This window comes from Sesamum indicum, linkage group LG10 (genome assembly GCF_000512975.1).
Source record: "Sesamum indicum cultivar Zhongzhi No. 13 linkage group LG10, S_indicum_v1.0, whole genome shotgun sequence".
NCBI lineage: Eukaryota > Viridiplantae > Streptophyta > Magnoliopsida > Lamiales > Pedaliaceae > Sesamum > Sesamum indicum.
In genome coordinates this window covers 13092047-13111304 of record NC_026154.1, presented here as the reverse complement: position 1 = coordinate 13111304, position 19258 = coordinate 13092047, and the positions used below count along the sequence as shown (strand labels likewise).

General features: G+C 31.9%; 2 protein-coding genes across 3 annotated transcripts; one reads left to right on the top strand and one right to left on the bottom strand.

Moving 5' to 3' along the window:
• On the top strand, positions 4988-6305 carry LOC105172429 (nicotianamine synthase-like). The gene has a single exon (XM_011093846.2). The coding sequence runs from the start codon at positions 5126-5128 to the stop codon at positions 6068-6070; it is 945 nt and encodes a 314-aa protein (XP_011092148.1). The 5' UTR covers positions 4988-5125; the 3' UTR covers positions 6071-6305.
• On the bottom strand, positions 8217-13692 carry LOC105172428 (pentatricopeptide repeat-containing protein At1g09820). 2 transcript variants are annotated; one of them, XM_011093843.2, is made up of 5 exons: positions 13480-13692; positions 12829-13002; positions 10199-12291; positions 10017-10086; positions 8217-9681 (listed from the first exon to the last, which is right to left on the bottom strand). In XM_011093843.2, exon 3 carries the CDS (start codon positions 12242-12244, stop codon positions 10373-10375), a length of 1872 nt encoding a protein of 623 aa, XP_011092145.1. In that variant the 5' UTR covers positions 12245-12291; positions 12829-13002; positions 13480-13692; the 3' UTR covers positions 8217-9681; positions 10017-10086; positions 10199-10372. The 2 variants fall into 2 exon arrangements, with proteins under 2 accessions (XP_011092145.1, XP_011092144.1); XM_011093842.2 differs by lacking the exon at positions 12829-13002.

The window sequence follows — 19258 nt, the reverse complement described above, 5'->3', positions numbered from 1 at the left end:
GGGGGTCCTTGTATTTTTTCCCAAAACATGATGCCTGATATGTCAAATGATAGTCCTCCGATACTTAAATTCAGTTGGCTGCTACAAGGTAAAAAATAAATTGAATACAATATTGATATATACTTGACTGATGGGTTTTCAGGCTATTTATAATGATGATCCACTTAAACTAGTCATAACAACTGACATGGAACATTAATTCTCCATCAATTTAGGATAAATCGTACTATTCACGAAAATATATGGTCATCTAGATTGACCCTATCAAGATAAAAACACATGAATCCTTATATTATTCAGTAATAATTGCAACATCTAAAGGCTTCTTGGTCTTCTATTTATAACCAAGAAGAAACACAACTCTCTTACTGCTACGGATATGGAACACACAAACTTTTACAGGACAGGACATGCATTTTTAACGGTTGAACTAACCAGCGTATGCAATTAGTCGATTGAACGTGAATGTTTTATAAGACGAATATTTTATTATACTCTGCTGTTACATGTTGACGTCATATCCATGTACGTATGGTATGCAGTTCTATATTTAACTTATAATCTTATTTAATTATATATATATATATATGTATATATTTAAATTTGGAAAGGGTCATGTGATAAAACCAATAAAATTGGACATGTAACACTAAAAGGCCGCATAAAAAGACCTCAAAATTGTTGGATCAAAATGGGGTTGTGAAAGGGGACAAGAAAGCAGTCCACTTAGCTTGACATTCTTGAAATTGTGATAATTCCCCATTGGGTTAGTTGTGCAACATGTGGGCAAATGTTACTTCATTCTTACATAGTATGTAAAAACAAAAGAAGACAACATGACATGATAAGCAAAGTTGGTCATTTTGACCAGGAAGAAGTGAATCATCAGTAGCACAGTTTCTTGCACAGATTTACTTTTTCTCAATGAGACAAAATTAAGGTTTATCTAGATTGCAAAAGAGTATGTGCAAGAAAATCTATTGTTTTTGGATTGGTAAACTCAGTTCTTAACAAGTATGGTATTGTCTCGTGGCTTTGGAAAATTGTTACGCAATCAAATTTGATCAAATCAAACTAATCACATAATAAATTTATCATAATTGCTATGTGATCTGTCATGTTTTTTAAACTGTACATCAATCATATGTCAAATGTATTATACTTACCATATGATTAATTCAAGCTCGACCAAGTTGGGTCTGGGCTAAAATTTTCCACTAAGAAAAATTTCATAGGCAATGGTGAAAATTTGAGGTAAATAGTAATCGATTATGGCTGTGCAACAACTATTGCCCGTTGTTTGAGTAGGACATGTCATTGGCAATAGCTAAAAACAAAGGTAAATTATATTTGTCACTTCCTTATATTAGGTTTAATTACACAAACATCCCCAGTATTTACAAAATTATAAGTACAACCCCTTTAGTTATAAGTAAACCCCCTATTCAGACAAAATTTTACGCAAACAACCCCTTTAGAGCATGCACATACCTACCTATATCCTTGTTATTAAGTTTTTATCGAGTTCGGGAGGGGGGTTTGGGGTCCTAAAATAGCAGCTTGGTCCTAGAATTTGTAAATTAAGACTCGAAGATCTCAAATGACCCGTTCAGTCTGAGCCTCTTTTTGCTCACATCACTATCAATCAATCGAGCAAAATTGTTCCTTTCTATTTTATGAGGGCTATGGATTTGACAACGAAGAGGTTTATCTTCTTATATATACAAAAGGAAGCAATGATATATAACCCACAATGAACAAGAAAGGAATAGGACAATAACAAAGTCAAGATCTTGCACTCTTAATTTGTACATCTCACATGTAATAATACCAAAATTTGCAGTCATGGTGCAGTTCGTTGCCCGTTCCAAAGAATAATACAACAGATCATCATCATGTCAGATTAAATAAAATTAATAATATATATAGGGGAATATATTATCGTTATGGGATCTTGTGTTTTATATTTATATCATATTATGAACATACTATTTCATGTAAATTTTCTTAGTATTTGAGAAATTTGTGGCATGTACTCATTTATATATATCTTTTCTTTATTTATCACATAGTTGTATGTCAATCACATATAATTTATTTATTTATTTATTTTTAATTTATTACATCATGTGATACATATACATTAGGGTAGATTATCTTTCATGAAATTTAGTATAATTATGAATATTTTCTTATTGTTTGAAAAATTATGAAATACCCCCTCAATTAGAAAATAAATATGTAGCCCCTAGACGGTGAAGTGGACGTTACTATTTCCACCTTGCAGAATTTTTTTAAAAATAAAAAAATTTGAAAATTGTGAGAAAAAATTATGATGGATAAGTAAATATTTCATAGGGAATATTAATTCATAAAAATATTTTTAATTTTTTAAAAATTATATAAATTTTAAGTTATAATACAAAAGGGCATTTTGATCAATTCAACACAAAAATTGGATGAAAATCTAACAGATGCTAACCGAATAGGCTTGTTGTTAAATAAACTTTAAACTTTAAAATAAATAGATTAAGATTAAAAAAGTTCATCAAAATATCAATAAACTATGCATTATAGTCTTACTAAATGATCATTTATTTGAATTTTAGAAACAAAATAAGTTACAATCATCAAACTTTTCTGAATGAAATTATAAATGAATCCTAATTAACATATTATAGTTTCAAGAGCTTATAAATCTCTCAATTTTTCTCTAAATATCTTAGAATACTTTATATATATGCTCTCAAATTCTTGTATTAATATATCAGAAAACTTATAATCTCAACTATACATTCACATATTCTATTATTTTTATTTCAATCAGTCATACGATAATTAATTCGTGTCCATATTTGAAACATACAAGAGAAATTAGGCATGAAGCATGCTACAAGAATCTACACACATGCAATTTATTTTCACACCACGTAGAACAATTTTTAATTATAATTCCAACCAAAATTAGTTAGTTAAATGATATAATTTCTATTTATTTAACATTAGATTCTCCAAATTCTTATGCTTTCACACTCTTGTGATTAAACTTATCACAAATTAATTAGATTTGCATTATGATGCTTTGTTTTAAAGAATTTTCAAAAGAAAAACAAAAATAGAAACGAAAAAATTTCGACATTCTTATGACTGTCATTAACAACAATGTGATTCAAGTCAAGTATATGTTAGGATAAATTATATTAATATTCCCCGAAATTAGGTCAAAATACACAAACATCACTTGCTTTTTTATAAAATTACAGCTACACCCCCTGACTGGTATTTATGTAAGCTTTATCTGAGTAAGGGGTGTAGTTATAATTACAATTATAACCTAAAAGGATGTATTTGTAATTTTACAATATACAGAAAATTTATGTATTTTGACCTAATACCAGAAAATGTCAACATAATTTACGTCATATATTAATATGTTCTACTCCTTCTATTTAATGGATATAAAAAAAAAATGGCTTATAAAGTGTGGAAAGCATAAGAATTGAGAGATTCTAATGTGATTAATGGGAAAGAGATGTGATCATCAACTTTTGACTACTTATATTTGGAAAAATCTTAGGTGGAGATAGAAGGTTTTGGTACTTAGATTCTTGTTGCATGCTTCATGCCCTTTCTTCCAATCATGTTTTCCACACAGCCACACACAAATTTTAATTATTATTATTTTTTAGGAAGATCATTATTTTATATGAAATTCATGTATGCATGATGTGGGAACATTGATGGTGTGAATTATTCACATCAACATAATATAACTATCATTGTTTATATATTGCGTACATTAATAACTCATTTCCGTTTTAGAAAGAAGTGATCCAACTAATGTATCTTACCCTAATGGTTAAGATTGAGGATTCATGAAAAAACTCGACATCATAGATTTGTGTCCCATTGCATTTGTGAATATTTACTTCATTTTATGTGAATCCACTGTAATTTATCTTAATTATTTGTTGTATCGATCGATCCAATTTGTTGTTTAATTACTCATTTGGTTGACACATCGATGTAATCATGTAGTTATTACTTCTATATAAAAAAAGGACGTGGTCAAACTAATCAAACACAAGGAAAGTTACATTTTTGCTAATCTTCAATTTTTTACTTTAGCTTATTCTTTGAAAACTTTTACCAATCGAGTTTAATTGGAATAATTATTTAGATAACAAGTATAAAAATTATTAAATAATTTATCACTTCTCTTAAACTGTACATTAATTATATCAAATTGGTTTGCGTTTGAATTGATTGACCTCAAAGCAGAACATTAAAAATTAGAGGAATTACAATGATCTCTTTTGAAATTTGTCATAATTACAAATATTCTCGTTGTTTGAAAAATTGAAAATGCCCCAAGAATCAACAACGGTTTAACAATACCTCTCTACAATAGATTATTACGATGGGTATTTGTTAGATAACCATTAATTCTAAAAGATACTTATAATGATAACAAACCTCAACCTCTTATAATTTGCCCTAAAAAATTATGCTCCTATCAGCTTCATGACCTCAATAACATCGATTTAATTACCATCCTCAGGTGATAATTGTCCGATAAATTCAAGATAATATGAAATATTTGTAGCATCTTACAACTTTATTTATTAAATAGTATGATTTTTTTTTTGTTTATCTTACAAAAATATGTGAGAGTTAGTATAATTGGTTAATGGCCAACATATATATATATATATATATATATATCTTCTTATATCTGACTGCTGCGTCAATGATGGAGCAAAGGAGAGTGATTAAAACACACACATACATTCACTTTTTCACCAATAATTGATGAATTCTAATAAAAGAATCAAGAATATGGTTTCGTCCTCTTTAATATTTGCCTAAATCCAATTATTCATAAGCATGGGAAGGAGGCAGATAAAATCTATCAATCAATAAAGAAATGAGTGCATGAAAGATGCAGCTTATCCCAACCCTCCCACCCCCCAAGAGAAAGGCCCCACAATTGTCATTATATATACTCGCATAGAGGTAGAAGGCCAGGCCAAGATCACATCCATCAACTCTCAACAAGTAGAGCAATTTCATCTACTTCTGTAGGATATACAGATAAACTAAAGCTTTATACTCATCATTCACGATGGTTTGTCTGAGGGATCCTCTTGTCCAGAAAGTCTGCGAGCTCTATGACGAGATCTCCAAGCTTGAAAACCTCAGCCCCTCCAAGGACGTCGATACGCTCTTCATACAGCTTGTGGCCACGTGCATCCCACCCTATCCCATAGACGTTACCAGACTCTGCACCAAAATTAAACGTATTAGGAACAATTTAATTCGCCTCTGTGGCCAAGCAGAGGGCCTTATGGAGAAGCACTACTCCACACTACTTGGATCCTTTGAAAGCCCTCTTGATCATCTCGACCTATTCCCCTACTACTCTAACTATCTCAAGCTCAGCCGCCTTGAATTCGACCTCCTCAGCCAGCACTGCTCCAACCCGGGTCGCGTGGCGTTTGTGGGCTCTGGACCACTCCCCCTCACCTCCATTGTCTTGGCATCTCATCACCTTACTTCCACTGTTTTCCACAACTATGATATCGATGCTTCTGCAAATTCCATGGCCATGAAACTAGTAGAGTCACATCCCAACTTGTCCAAACGGATGGAATTCCATACAACGGATATCATGAATGTATCTGCAGCTGCATTGAAAGACTATGATGTTGTCTTCTTGGCAGCCCTTGTGGGCATGGAGATAGAAGAGAAGATTCATGTGATCAAGCACTTGGCCAAGCACATGGCACCAGGAGCAATTCTCATGCTCAGGAGTGCCCATGGGGCTCGTGCTTTCCTGTATCCAGTGGTCGAGCCTCATGATCTACAGGGATTTGAAGTGTTGACGGTGTATCATCCGACTGATGAGGTAATTAACTCGGTGGTTGTTGCTCGTAAGTGTCCAAAACTCATGCATTCTGTTGTTGATCAGGGATTAGGACCCCTAATGCTCTGCAGCAAGTGTGGTGAGATTGAAGGGTTCAACCCCCTCAGCCAGATGAACATGGTGGTCAAAGACCATATTTGCTAATTCTTTATCGTGATTGTTACTTCTATAATCCTGGATCGCCTGATCACTCTTTAATGCCCTAGTAGAATGTATCCATTTTTTTTTTTGTTTGTTTGTCTTTTTTCTTTTTTTGTGTGTGTGATCATCTCAAGAAATAACACTGAGACCTATTTGGTATGTCTCAGAAGCTTTAGCACATTAGCTTATGTATCTCCTATTACACTAATAAAATTCCCGTGTGTCTTTCTTGGTCTGAGATTATTATGCAGCATACAACATTCCAATAATACTCTAGTAGTAATCCTTACCTATGTTAATTCACTCTACTTCATTGGACAGTGTTTTGTTCAACCAAACACAAATCTCAGTTTAGTCCACATCTTGGAATTGCATTTGCGCAAGAAACTACAGTCTATTTTTGACATGATTGCTCAAAACAAGGAGTAACCAAACAAATGGCCTACTTTGCTTTGGCAGTTACAGCCACAAATGTCCAATAATTGTGCTATCTTGATGATATCATTTGTCCTTTCTATTATGTTATCCTGGTTTCTTCCTTTTTCTCCTTTTCTTTTCAGTTTCCTGTAATAGTAGAATAAGACAAATTTGTCTACATGTTGGAGCAAAAGCCAAAGAGGTCCATCAGAGATTCAAGAAAGACAAGCCAACAACCTGCTTTCTTGTTCAGTTCTCACAACTCCATTGGTTACTGATTTACCATCGGATATTTGCTCCAAGAATATAAGTTCCTTTTAAACAACTTAATAGAGTAACAGATATGGAATCACTAATACCAATCAATATTGCTCTGAAGCTTTATATTTACATATGATCATTCAAGAGATACAATTATGTATACTGAATGTCATGGATTTTGTGACTGTAATGACGCCACCTTATGGAAATGCATGACAGCATGGTACCATTACAACTACAAAGTCCATTCAGCACCAGTTTATTTAGAAGAATTCCTTTTTTCATTCATAACTCAAACAAGTATATTTATGATTTGGGAGTCAACTTAGTGCCTATGACAAGGAGATCTGTAGTTAAGAGTCATTAGAAAAGTGATATACTACAATTGCTTAATCAGGTTTGACTGAATAAGGATCTTTTGAGGTCGTCTCTCTTTTCCATCATATCTCTATGTTTTAGCTAACTGAAAGTTTATTTTTCGAAACCACATTACTAATGTTTCCTTTCTTTTCTTTTCATTTGTTTGTCAATCTCTCATTTTCAGATAACTACATTCAATACCTGTTATCTCATATCTGATAATTTACTTGAATAAGCAGTAGCTTAAACTTTTTACTGTATTTTTCATTTGTGATTGATAGTAAGGTTCTCACTTACTCGACCAAGTTAAATGCACTTGTAAGATTTTAAAGTAAGTTTTTGGCCTCCTTAAATTCTTCCAAGAAGAGCCTACATCTGTACATCTTTCATATTATTTTGAGTTCTCTATCTCCATTCATCAAAGTTATATTTTAACATATAAGTTGTTGAATACCATCTTGCAGGAATATGACAAAGCAATTATTTTACTTCACTATATAACCAACAAAGGAAAAATCTTAGGACTATTTTGTCTAAACAAGTTTAGAAATTAGTAAATGATTTTAAAAGAATATAATGGCTTATTATAAATTTCAAAAGTATCTTAAAAGCTCTAAGAACTGAAAAATAATCACAATTCACAAGATACTATTCTACAAAAAGGTCACCCGCCTAGTGCAATGTACATAATTCTAAAACATGTTCATCACATTTTTCTTCGTGAATACGCAAGTCATAAATTCCAATTTCAATTAGATGTTCGTAAGTATTAACATCATGAAGATTAGGAACATCGCAAGTCACAAATTAAACTGGAAATTCCTCCATGTTTTTCTTGTCTAAATTAGTATACCTCATAGTGTCGAGGTACAAATCATACTTGGAACAATGTGAATTCTTCAAAAGTGAAGTTCAAAATTCAATCCAGTGATTTGACTGTAATTTCTTCCATTTTACATATAGCGGTTTTTATTCAATAATAATTTCTTAATATTAGATACCCTGTGAGTGCCCTTGCCCCTGAGATGGAACCTCTTTTAATTGATGCATTACTAGCTTTTGCAATCTGAAGAGGATAACCATGACATTTGCAAATACCCAAAAAGAAAAAGAAAGAAAAAGATCATTTAATTAAGACAAAAGTAATTTATTTACATGAATAACAATAAAGTTGCTTTCTTATGGCAAAAAGAAATCTATGAGCCAAGTAATTCAGCTTTCTTATAGCAAAAAGAAATCTAAAGTTGCTGAATTGGCCTCTGTGGACCTCAAAAAACAACCCTGGAACTATGACAAACATTTCAAATTTTCACTAATATATTAGCCAGTATAAAAGTATAATTAGTACGGTTCTATGCCATAACCACGCACCCACTTTACCTCATTTGTTGAATTGTCGGCTTCTGACAAGTTTCTGCATCAATCCAGGGACTCTGCTATTCTCACAAAAAGCAGAAACTAGGTAAAAGGCATGTCAATCTCAAACTCGTTTATACCTGCTGAAAAAGCTTCCTTAGGCAATAATGTTGCATCCAATAAGAACCATTGAGACACTTAATAAACATAATAGTTATCCTTGAGAATACGAAGGTATAGTCACAAACCAACATAGTTCCTATGAGTATTCAAAAATTAAACTTCTAAAATATCTAATTACATTTTTTCGGTTGCAAAATCTAGAAGTTACCAGGCTAAAACTTGTACTCAGAGTAATCTGCATCTCCTATCCCCTGGTCCAAGTTCACATGTTAAATAAGAGATCAGATCAAGATTCACTTGTTAAGCACGTAACTTAATATATAATCAGCTACTGCTGCATTGAAGTCATTTTTGACTTGTCTAACAGCTCCATTATGTTCGATCAGCCAAATCGACCACACACAAACACCAGTAAGCATACTTAAACTAGTAAACTTATTCACTCTTTCTTCATGAGCATATGCAGACAAACTCTATCATTAACTAAAATTATGTATATATAACTGTTTTCTCTTAAACACCTACTAATGATTTTACTAATTTTAGAGCAACTTATTATCTTTAATTCTGACAGCAAAAAAGTAATGTGATCAGGATATTGTAACGTATTTAGGGGTTGCAATCTCATTTATCATATGAAGAAACATGACTTCTAATATAAATGGAAAGTTACATAAACAAGAAGGCATCTTATGATGCTCAAAGCAGAATACAGATTCACATTTCCATTCCATTATGTGGTTTAGACAAACATACAAACAATTTAATATGACCTGGCTATTCTTCATGCACACCAAAGCTCTGATGAGCTTGCATATCATAATTGTTGGGCTCATCAGAAACACTACTCCAAGTTGGTTCTCACATATAGGAATCCTTGACCACCTTAGAAGTATAAAGGTCCTTATGTTCAATAATATTACCACCTGAAGCATCCTCAAAAAGTCTCTCTCTAGTGATTGGATAAACAGGTAGCATGTGATTGCATAAACGGGCAGCATGTAGTCAATTTCATTGACCAAGACCATAAGTCAAATTCTGCCACCATGGAAACAAAAAGTCTTCACCATCTCCCGTCTTCACAAGAAACGCGAACCCTGGGCAATAAGGTATATCCATGGCGAGACTTTCAATCAGTTAATTAGGACAATGGTCAAAAGTCAAGGCACAAAGACTGTTCATAAATAGCATGCCAGCCTCGTGTTTTTCTCTTTTGGTTAAACAAATCCCATATATGGTCAAACTCAAACTTTGAACATTCCAAAAGTTATGATGAGCATCAATTGGCAAGACACAAGAAAACCCTTAAGCTTTTCACCTGAAGGCCTCACAGAAGATGATGATCAAGTGATAAAAGGAGAAAGAAAGTTTTACAAAGAAAGGAAAATGCAAACAATGTCAATCAACTCCACATAAAGGATGTAGTACTCACTTTTCTTCTCTTATGGAACAGCGCACGCTAAGCACACCAAATTTCTGAACATGATATCTCCTCAACAACCCTAAATTAGAAAGAATAAGAAAGACAGTAAATTGCCAAATTCCTAGATAACATCTATACATCAAACGAAAAGTGGGGCAAGAGAAGAAGAAACAAAATGGAAAGAAATATACCAATTCAATGATTTGGCCGGTGATCTGGTGACACTTTTGAAGTTTGAAAAGAAAGCCTTCCATGATTCCAACCACATACATGAGGCAAAGAGGAATAGTAGTGATACAACTTATCCTTCTGCCAAAACCCTGCAGGTGAATGAAAAAGAAAGGAAGGATTGCAGCCAGCCTTCATTAAAATTTAGCCAAGTCATTATAAAGATGACCATCTATGTCCGGGGCAAATCCCTTTTCCATCATTTCCTCCTTAATAATGTCATAGGTTATCCGATTAGGTATAAGACCTTTCTCCAACATCTCATTCAGAAATTTGTTTGCTTCTTCAAGCTTGCCGCACCCACAAAAACCTTTAATCAATACGTTGTATGTCACAACATTTGGTCTCTTTCCTTCTTTCTCCATTCTTTTCTTCACAGTCAAAGCTGCCCTGGGGTTTCCTTGTTGGCAATAACCAGCCACCAGAGCATTGTAGGTAATGTGACTCGGATTTAATCCCTTTCGACACATTTCATCGAGACATCTAACAGCCTTCCTAGTTTCGCCTCTCCTGCACATTGCATTTATCCTTATGTTGTAGGTCACAACATCAGCCTTTAAACCCTTCTCCTCCATTTCACCTAGAATTTTGTTTGCAGCTTCAATATCTCCAACATGATAATAAGCACCAATTAGACAATTGTACGTTGAAACATTGGGAGAAACCATTTTTTCCGGCATTAGATTGCATAGAGCTAGTGCTTCTTCCAATTGGCCTATTTTACAATATGCATTAATCAAAGTATTAAATGCCACTACATTAACAGCAATCCCTTTCTTCACAATATCATCAAACAGTTCCTTAGCTTCCTTCAGCATTTTCTTCTTCGAAAACCCATTGATAAATGCATTATAAGTAACAATATTTGGCTCCAAACCCATTTCCAACATTTCATCCCTCAACCTCATTGCTTCATCAATTTTTCCGTCAGAACATAATCCATTGATCAATGTATTATATGTGATCACACCGGGTCTGAGACCATGCACTTTCATTTCCTCGAACAGCCTAATACTTGCAGCGACATTACCATCCTTGCAAAAACCATCAATTAGAATGTTATATGTGATTACATTTGGGAAGACCCCACTCTTCACCATCTCCTTCAACAGTGCATCAGCTTTATACATTCTGCTGGGCCCACCCCTCTTACAGTACCCATCAATCAAAGCATTATAAGTTACAACACTTGGCATTATCCCGTAAACCTTCATATCCTCCACTATGTCACCCGCCTTGTTCAACCTCCCCGCCTTACACAACCCATTAATCACCGTATTAAACGTGATCAAGTTAAACTCAACCTTCCTCCTAATCATCTCCTTATACACAAACTCCACATTTCCTATTCTACCCTCCTTCACCAAAGCACTCAACAATGAGTTACAAGAAACCACCGACAACTTAAACCCATAATCTCCAGCCCGCCTAAAACACTCCAATGCTAACTCAGGCTTCCCAGTGTCCACACAAGCCGATATTAACATATCAAAAACAACATTGCAAGCACATGAATTGTCACTAAGTGTCAAAAGGGCGTGACAAAACGTCGAAACGGAGATGGATTCTCCTTGTTTCACAAATACATGCAATAGAGATCGAATCTTGGGGTATTTTCTGACATTCGCTAGTAAAATAAAGAGTTTGACATAGCTTTCAATGGAGTGCGTCACCTGGAAAGCATGTTGCGACCATTTGAAGTAGGATAGAATAAGGTCAGAGTTGAAGTGCTTGAAGTGGAAGAGCTGGTGAAGAAAATCGGTGGGATTGGAAGATTCAGTAATGGATTTGAGTTGAGACCATTTGTGATTGGAGATGAGGGATGAAATTAGGGATTCGAAATCTGGGCCTGAAACAAAAGGGCAGTGCATCACAAGCCCGTGGAGAAAGGGGGGTGGCAGAAAGCTAAATCGCTGGAGGCAGTACATGGAAGCCAAGGCATCACGTCCAGAATGCGACAGGGTAGCAAGGCCTAATTTGGCCAAATTCAGTGGAGAATATATTGGCATGTAGATCGAGGAAACGATGGCCTATTTGGCAATAGCAATGCTACAACCTGCATAAAAACATTATCTCCATTTTAGTATAACTATGAGAATAACGCAGACTGAACAATCAGAACCCACAATATAATGATCAATTGCAGCAGCTATGCTATAAATTGAACAAGAAAAAACATTTGCATTGTTGTATAACTATGACGATAACTTGGAACATACAACCATAAGCTGAAAGGTGGTGTCTTCGATGTAGTCCAATGACATTTCGTAACGATTAAAGTAGGTGATAGAAATCAAGAACAGATAAAGCCACCAACAGAGATTGCATGCAAAGAAGAAACCAAGATAGTAAGCAAATTTAAGTTAGCCAGCACATGAAATTACTTGAGTAAGGTCACATGCATTATAGGAAGCAGGTACATTATTGCAGTTGCTGCAATGTATCATACAAAGCATTATGCAGTAGAAGGACTCAACCAACTCCAGCAGGCAATCATTTAAAAGTAGCAAAAGGGGAAGATGTACTCTAGTTTTGAACACTAATATGTCTTTTACCTTTTAATGAACTTCAAGAAATCACAAAATTACCATACCATTTATTTTTTTGACTTTACAGAAATTTCCTCATTTCTACTACAGTCACTTCATTTGTGGTCGCAAGTAAGACACCAAATGATCAATGGAAAAGAGTATGGACAACTGTAGGGCCTCCATTTTTGGAACTGGATAGAGTTCGGCCTGGAATGCATGCATCTCTTCACAATAACCTTTCAAGAACCAATTTCATGGAACCAACTCTAATTAGAAAACGAACCTATTAAAACGGATCATAAAAGTAATAACATCAATTTAGATTATAAAACTGATCAAACATTAAATATAAAATTAAATATATAAAAAATTCAAAAATAAAAATATATATATAAAAAAAAATCACGAGCTAGTGAACAACTAAAACTGAGCTCGAACTCGAGCTGGCTCGACTCGAGCTCAAAACTCGTGAGCCGGCTCGACTCATCTTTTAAAGACAATAATGGCAATTTACACCCTAATTTATTTCTCGTCCACCAACAATTTCCGAATTACAAATAGCCATGAATATATTCACTCTCAAACCACAATAATAGAATCTCATAGTTATAATCCCTAGCAGAACCTTCACAAGATCCAATCTAAATGCGTATATGCACATGCAAAAGCGAAATGGAAGCAGTCATTGTAGTGAGAAGAATCAGGAAAAACACCTGAAAAATGCGTAGGGTGGCCGGTGCAGACGACGAAGTGAGCTTGGAGGTTTGCCGGAGTGGCGAAGAAGCTCTGAGGTCAGCCGGTGCCGACGCCGGAACTCGCGGGATGTGCCCAAGCAAGAGATTTTAGGTTTTGTATACTGTTGCTCTTTGCTGGAATGTGAGAGAGAGAGAGAGAGACAGACAGAGAGAGTGTTTTCTCTTCGCTCTTCTAACGTTTCTTATTATCAAATCGTTAATAATTAAATAAATATTTATAAATAACTAATGCATATTTTTCTATACATTAAATAAATATACAAATATATTTCTATAAATCTATTAATATAAATTACAACAATATTTTTTTAAAAAGAAGAGACGAAATAAAAATTTTTACAGCTATTTTCACTGTCAAAATAAATTTATTTTTCTAAAATTTCTAAATCTAAACATACATACTATCTCTAACACACGTTTATTTATTTATTTTTATTTTTCTCTCTCTATCTCCATAAAACACAACAAATTTTATAAATGCCGCCAAATCTAAATCCAAGTGTTTGAAGATTATCAGAAGTCTTTATATCAACCACCACCTTATCATTGGTTTTCAGACAAAAACACGTCTAGATTATCTCTTTCTCTTTATAGAACACAACAAACCACTCAAAAAACGGATCGAAACACTGTGATCATAATTGATCTTTACTTGGCAAAATAGGGTCTTGACATTTCAAATAATCAGACCCATTTCAAATAAAAGTTGCTAGGGATGATAACTTAACAAGTTCATTTCATTTTTCCATATCAAGAATTTGAAAGTACCAACATATATGTATAGTGTAATTTGTATGCAAATTGTTATGGAAAATATATAGTCCCTCAAAGCCCACAACTAAATTTTAGATGAAAGCTGAAATTAATTTTATTTATTGTTTATAAAAGTAATAATATGTGACGTAACTTACAATTTTATCGATACACTGTTGTGTGAGGTATTGTCTGTTCTGATTTCGTACAAGCCTCATAATTTTGTTTTGAAAATACGCTTTGCTAGAAAAATGAGGCCTTGGGACTTACAAGCTTCTTGTCTGCAATGAACGCGTGATGCTTGTCTACATCAGTTTGGAATTGTAATGATTGGACCCAGTCCGATCGATTTGAGAATCCATTATCATAATCATTGATGCTAAAGCATCTAAGGGCCATCACAGCGTGGACTACATTCTTTACCACAATGTTACTATATAAATGTTCAAGAGGTTAACCCAATAAGTCTAACTTGATGTTTCAAGGCAACTCTAGTTGATGGTCATCAGTCGACCCCACGTGCAACTTGGTGTCATCAGTGTATCACATATACAGCTTGGACCATCATATACCTAATAGGCCACCACAGACCCAATACCTCGTCGTAACCTCGACTAAAATCAATATTTTAAGAAGCCCATTCTATTTCCTTTCCCCTAAACTTACAAAGAAACAACATTTCAGAAGAAAAATACATCCAGTCGATAATATCTAGCTCAATTGGCGAAGTTGAGGCTCTATAATTATAAGGCTAATGGGTTCAAACTCCACGAACGTACTTAAATGTTATTATACTTTAATAATAGGTGTAGTTCTACTTTAATAGCATGTGTTGATTTGATATAATTATCACATACTAATGAATAGTATATAATTGTTATTGTTATCGTTCGTTGTCAGATATTTTATTTTGTGTGGATTAAAAGTTACAAATCGCACTTTTTTCGGGTCAAGAAATCTTTTTTTTTTTTTTAATGATCTCAGCTTCCTAATTAATTTATAGTTTCATTGCTTTTGAAATGTGTTATGATACGAGTTCATATCGATTGGACAGTATTTAAAACCAGTCATACATGTTGAATTTACTAGAAGAAAATTTATTATTAATATAACTTTCGTCGTTGTTTAGAAAATACGAATACCCCTCTAATGTTTGATTGAATAATGTAATCTATGGATGAAGGTTTGAAATTTTCAACTTTGCCCTTGTAAATATTTTTTTTTTTTTTGAAAAAGATTAAAAAAACATATAAAAAGTCAGACAATGTGGATCTAAAAATTATAAAAAAAATTATCAACTTAATTCATAAATAAATTTATTTTTTAAAAATAAATAAAATTATAATTCATAGTTCGCAAGTGCATTTTGATTAGTTCACAAAAAAAATGAATAAAAACCTAAAAGATACTAATGAACTGGGATAGTTTTCAGACGGCTATTAAAATTAGGGAGGTATTGATTTCCAAACAATATGGATATTTATATTATGAGAAACCCTGTGAGAGTATAATTTACTTTAATTATTTTTAATCGTGGTTCGGTGCAAAATTTTAAATTATCCACCATAGAAATTTGCTATGGCTTATGTTTTTGTCCTGATAAATATTTTAGCCACATTAACAAAAATCATGATCAACAACTATTGTGTAGCCGTAATTAATGATCACTATTAACTATGCTTAGTTATTTTTAATTATAATAATTAGTTATGATTAAATGTAAATTTCTTCCAATGAGTTATAGAATTAATTAAATTGCAAGATACGAATTATAATTGGTGCACAATATTATGTATTTACAAAGTTGGAGAACTGAACATTTTTCAAAATCAAATTATTATTTTTTTATCACAGTTTAACCAATGCAAAAACTTAAATTTTAATTATGATTTAATTAATAATATTTGTCATGGTTAAAGAATAACCTATAAATAATTTTCTATATTTTTTTAGTTATGGTTAATATTTTGGCCTCGTTTGCAAAAAAATAATTAATAGTAGTTATGCAATATTCATGATTTATTAGTATTGGACACGAATTTTTATCTTTTAATCCTGATAATTAATTATTTTAAAAATTCAAAATTATATTAGTGGTAGTAGTACTATACAAATTAAAGGGCAAAATTACACTTTTGATCTTATGGATTAAGGAAGTCCCACGCTTTATTAAATTGCACATTTAGTCCCATAATTGAAAATTTTTAACATATTTGGTCCTAGATGACGTTTACCATAAAAAAAAACTAACGACAGGGAAGCATACGTGGGACTAAATGTGTAATCTGATAAAAATATGGGATGGAATGTGTCTACTCCTGATCTATGGGACCTAAAGTGTAATTATCGAAAATTTATATAATCGTTTTAGTTCACGTTTACTTATATTTTTTATGTATTGGTTTTTTCAGAAAAGTTCTTCATCTTTGAATGCTTAAAATGACATCATGTTCATAAAGTGTACTAATAGTTGTAATTTTTAAAATATCGTTATACTAATAAAATTAAATTTGTATCCAACGTGAAGTCTTAAAAAAGAAAATGATATAAAAAAATAAATTAAATTATTTAACTATTTTTAATGTTTAAATTAATTCCTTTTTTTAAATGAAAAAAGAAACTTCAATTTTCCAATTCGTTTATAGTTTACATAGTTACAAATATTGCTTGTACTTTACATAAAATATTTTTTAGAAAATTTTGAATATTTTAAGAAGAAATTCTAAACAAACAAATACTAGACGAACTTATATAGAGAGGTAAATTGCTTTATTTTAAAAATTATAGGGGGTAACTTATTGTATTTTTAAAAATACAATGAGGTAAATCGCTATTTATTTTTTCATTAAGGGGTATACCCATCAAATGTACAAAATCGATGAATCATTTTAGGTTATTTTTAATTTACCATTTTGTCAGTCAAATAATGCTAAACAAAGCAGAAAAATCGTCGACATTCTTCCCCTATATACAAAATGCATAATAGTTGATTTAAGTATAAGATTTCATACAAATTGAGAAAACCGACGACGACAACTTAACAAATTACAAAAGTTTCGCATGTCAATCAACCAAGTCTTTCAATTTTCAGCATATTTCAGTAAAAAAAATAAATATTTGAACGAGAAAAACATAGGGCAAGTTCAATTAGGCATTTTAAAAAACACTTTGAAAGCATTCGAATTTCTCCCACACCTAGAGGATATGCAGAACATGCATTCTACAAAATCGGTGAGATAATTACATGTCAGGCTTCAACAATTTCTCCCAACAAGAAGTGCATTTCACATGTACTACTATTGGGTTCTTTTAAGGAGTCAAAGTAGTCAATTGGATTGTTTTAGTTATTTATATATATATATATATATTTACTGTTATAATTTATTTTATATAAATTAAATAAATATTAAATATATTAGTTATTTATATATAATATATAACATATATTTTATATAAATTAAATAAATATTAAATATATTAGTTATTTATATATAATATATAACATATAAAAATATTTTATAGCTGAGATTAATGTATGTTAACAATCTGTAGTAAATTTATATATTTATAAACGTTAGTATTACATTGATGTAACTATCATCTTACATTGTTGAACAACATAAGTTAATCGGACCATCAAAATTCAAATCAGACCGTTAGATATGATCATACTTACAGAAAAATACACTTGGTAAAGTTTTAGACTTATTGGGTGTAAGGATGTCAAGATATCGTACTCAGAAGATAAGAATAATCATTCAAGTCGGTGTATCGTAGAATCAGGCCATGTGATTTTAAATCAAGCCGTCCGATATGATCTAATGGACACGGTCTTATATATTTAAATTTGGTGTGAATCGAGTAACCAGATTTTAAGATATCGTAATTATTGATTAAAATTTTTGATTTAATTATATATATAATAAAATAATAATTAAAATTATTCAACCATCACTATTATTATCCAAAAATAAAATGTATGTTATTGATTAATAATTATAATATATGATCAATTTTAATTATAAAATTGATCAAATATTAAATATAAAATAAAATATATAAAACATTTAAAAATAAAAATATATAAAAAAAATAGAAAAAGCTCGCGAGCTTATGAACAGACACAATTGAGCTCTACTCGAGCTCGAATTTTTCAGCTCGAGTTGAGCTCAAAATCTTTGCTGATGAGAAAAAACATTAAGAGGAATGTGTGTTTTTTATTAAAATAAAAAAAATTAATAAAAAGTTTACTTTTAGTTTTATTGTAATTAATTAAAATTAAATAATACACTATAATTATACAAATATATATATATTATCATGTCATATAATTACAACTGAATTATTATTTTCATAAATAAAAAGCATTCTTATTTTTGTGTTTTAATATTTTCATAAATAAAAAAAATTCCTATTTACACCATCAGAGACGAAAATTTCCGTGGCTAAATTAAAGAAAAAATTAGCTACGAAAATACAAACAAAAATAACCAAGTCCCAGCCATCTCGATTTTTAAGCAATCATTTAACAGTATCAGAGACGGAAATAGAGATGGAATATAATATATTTTAGCAAAATTATAAATCCATCTCTAAAATAAAAATTATTAATAATTTATCATAAAAAAAGAGTTCGGTCTCCAAATCCGTCTTTATCAAAGACAAATTTATTTCCGTCTCTAAATTTTGATCTCTGATACCCTGTTTTCTTGTAGTAGTAATTTGTTCATTTGCGATATCACAAGGGGTTGCTTGCATTTTTATCGAACTAAATCTATAGAATTCAAGATTGCGAACTGTTACTTAACACCAAGCTCTTCAACACTGGCATTCAACCCTTGAGGAGCTCCCTCTTGCTCGAAAATCTATCTGACTTGCAATCTTCTTTCTTAAAATAAGAGTGAAACATACCATTCAAATAGACAAAATTATACTTTTAGTCCCGTAGGTTAGAGAGATCAACACATTTAATCCTATACTTTTC

What these genes read in the sequence shown, in the direction of transcription:
- LOC105172428 (XM_011093843.2), bottom strand. Translation starts at nt 12,244, where the DNA reads ATGCCAATATATTCTCCACTGAATTTGGCCAAATTAGGCCTTGCTACC.
- LOC105172429 (XM_011093846.2), top strand. Translation starts at nt 5,126, where the DNA reads ATGGTTTGTCTGAGGGATCCTCTTGTCCAGAAAGTCTGCGAGCTCTAT.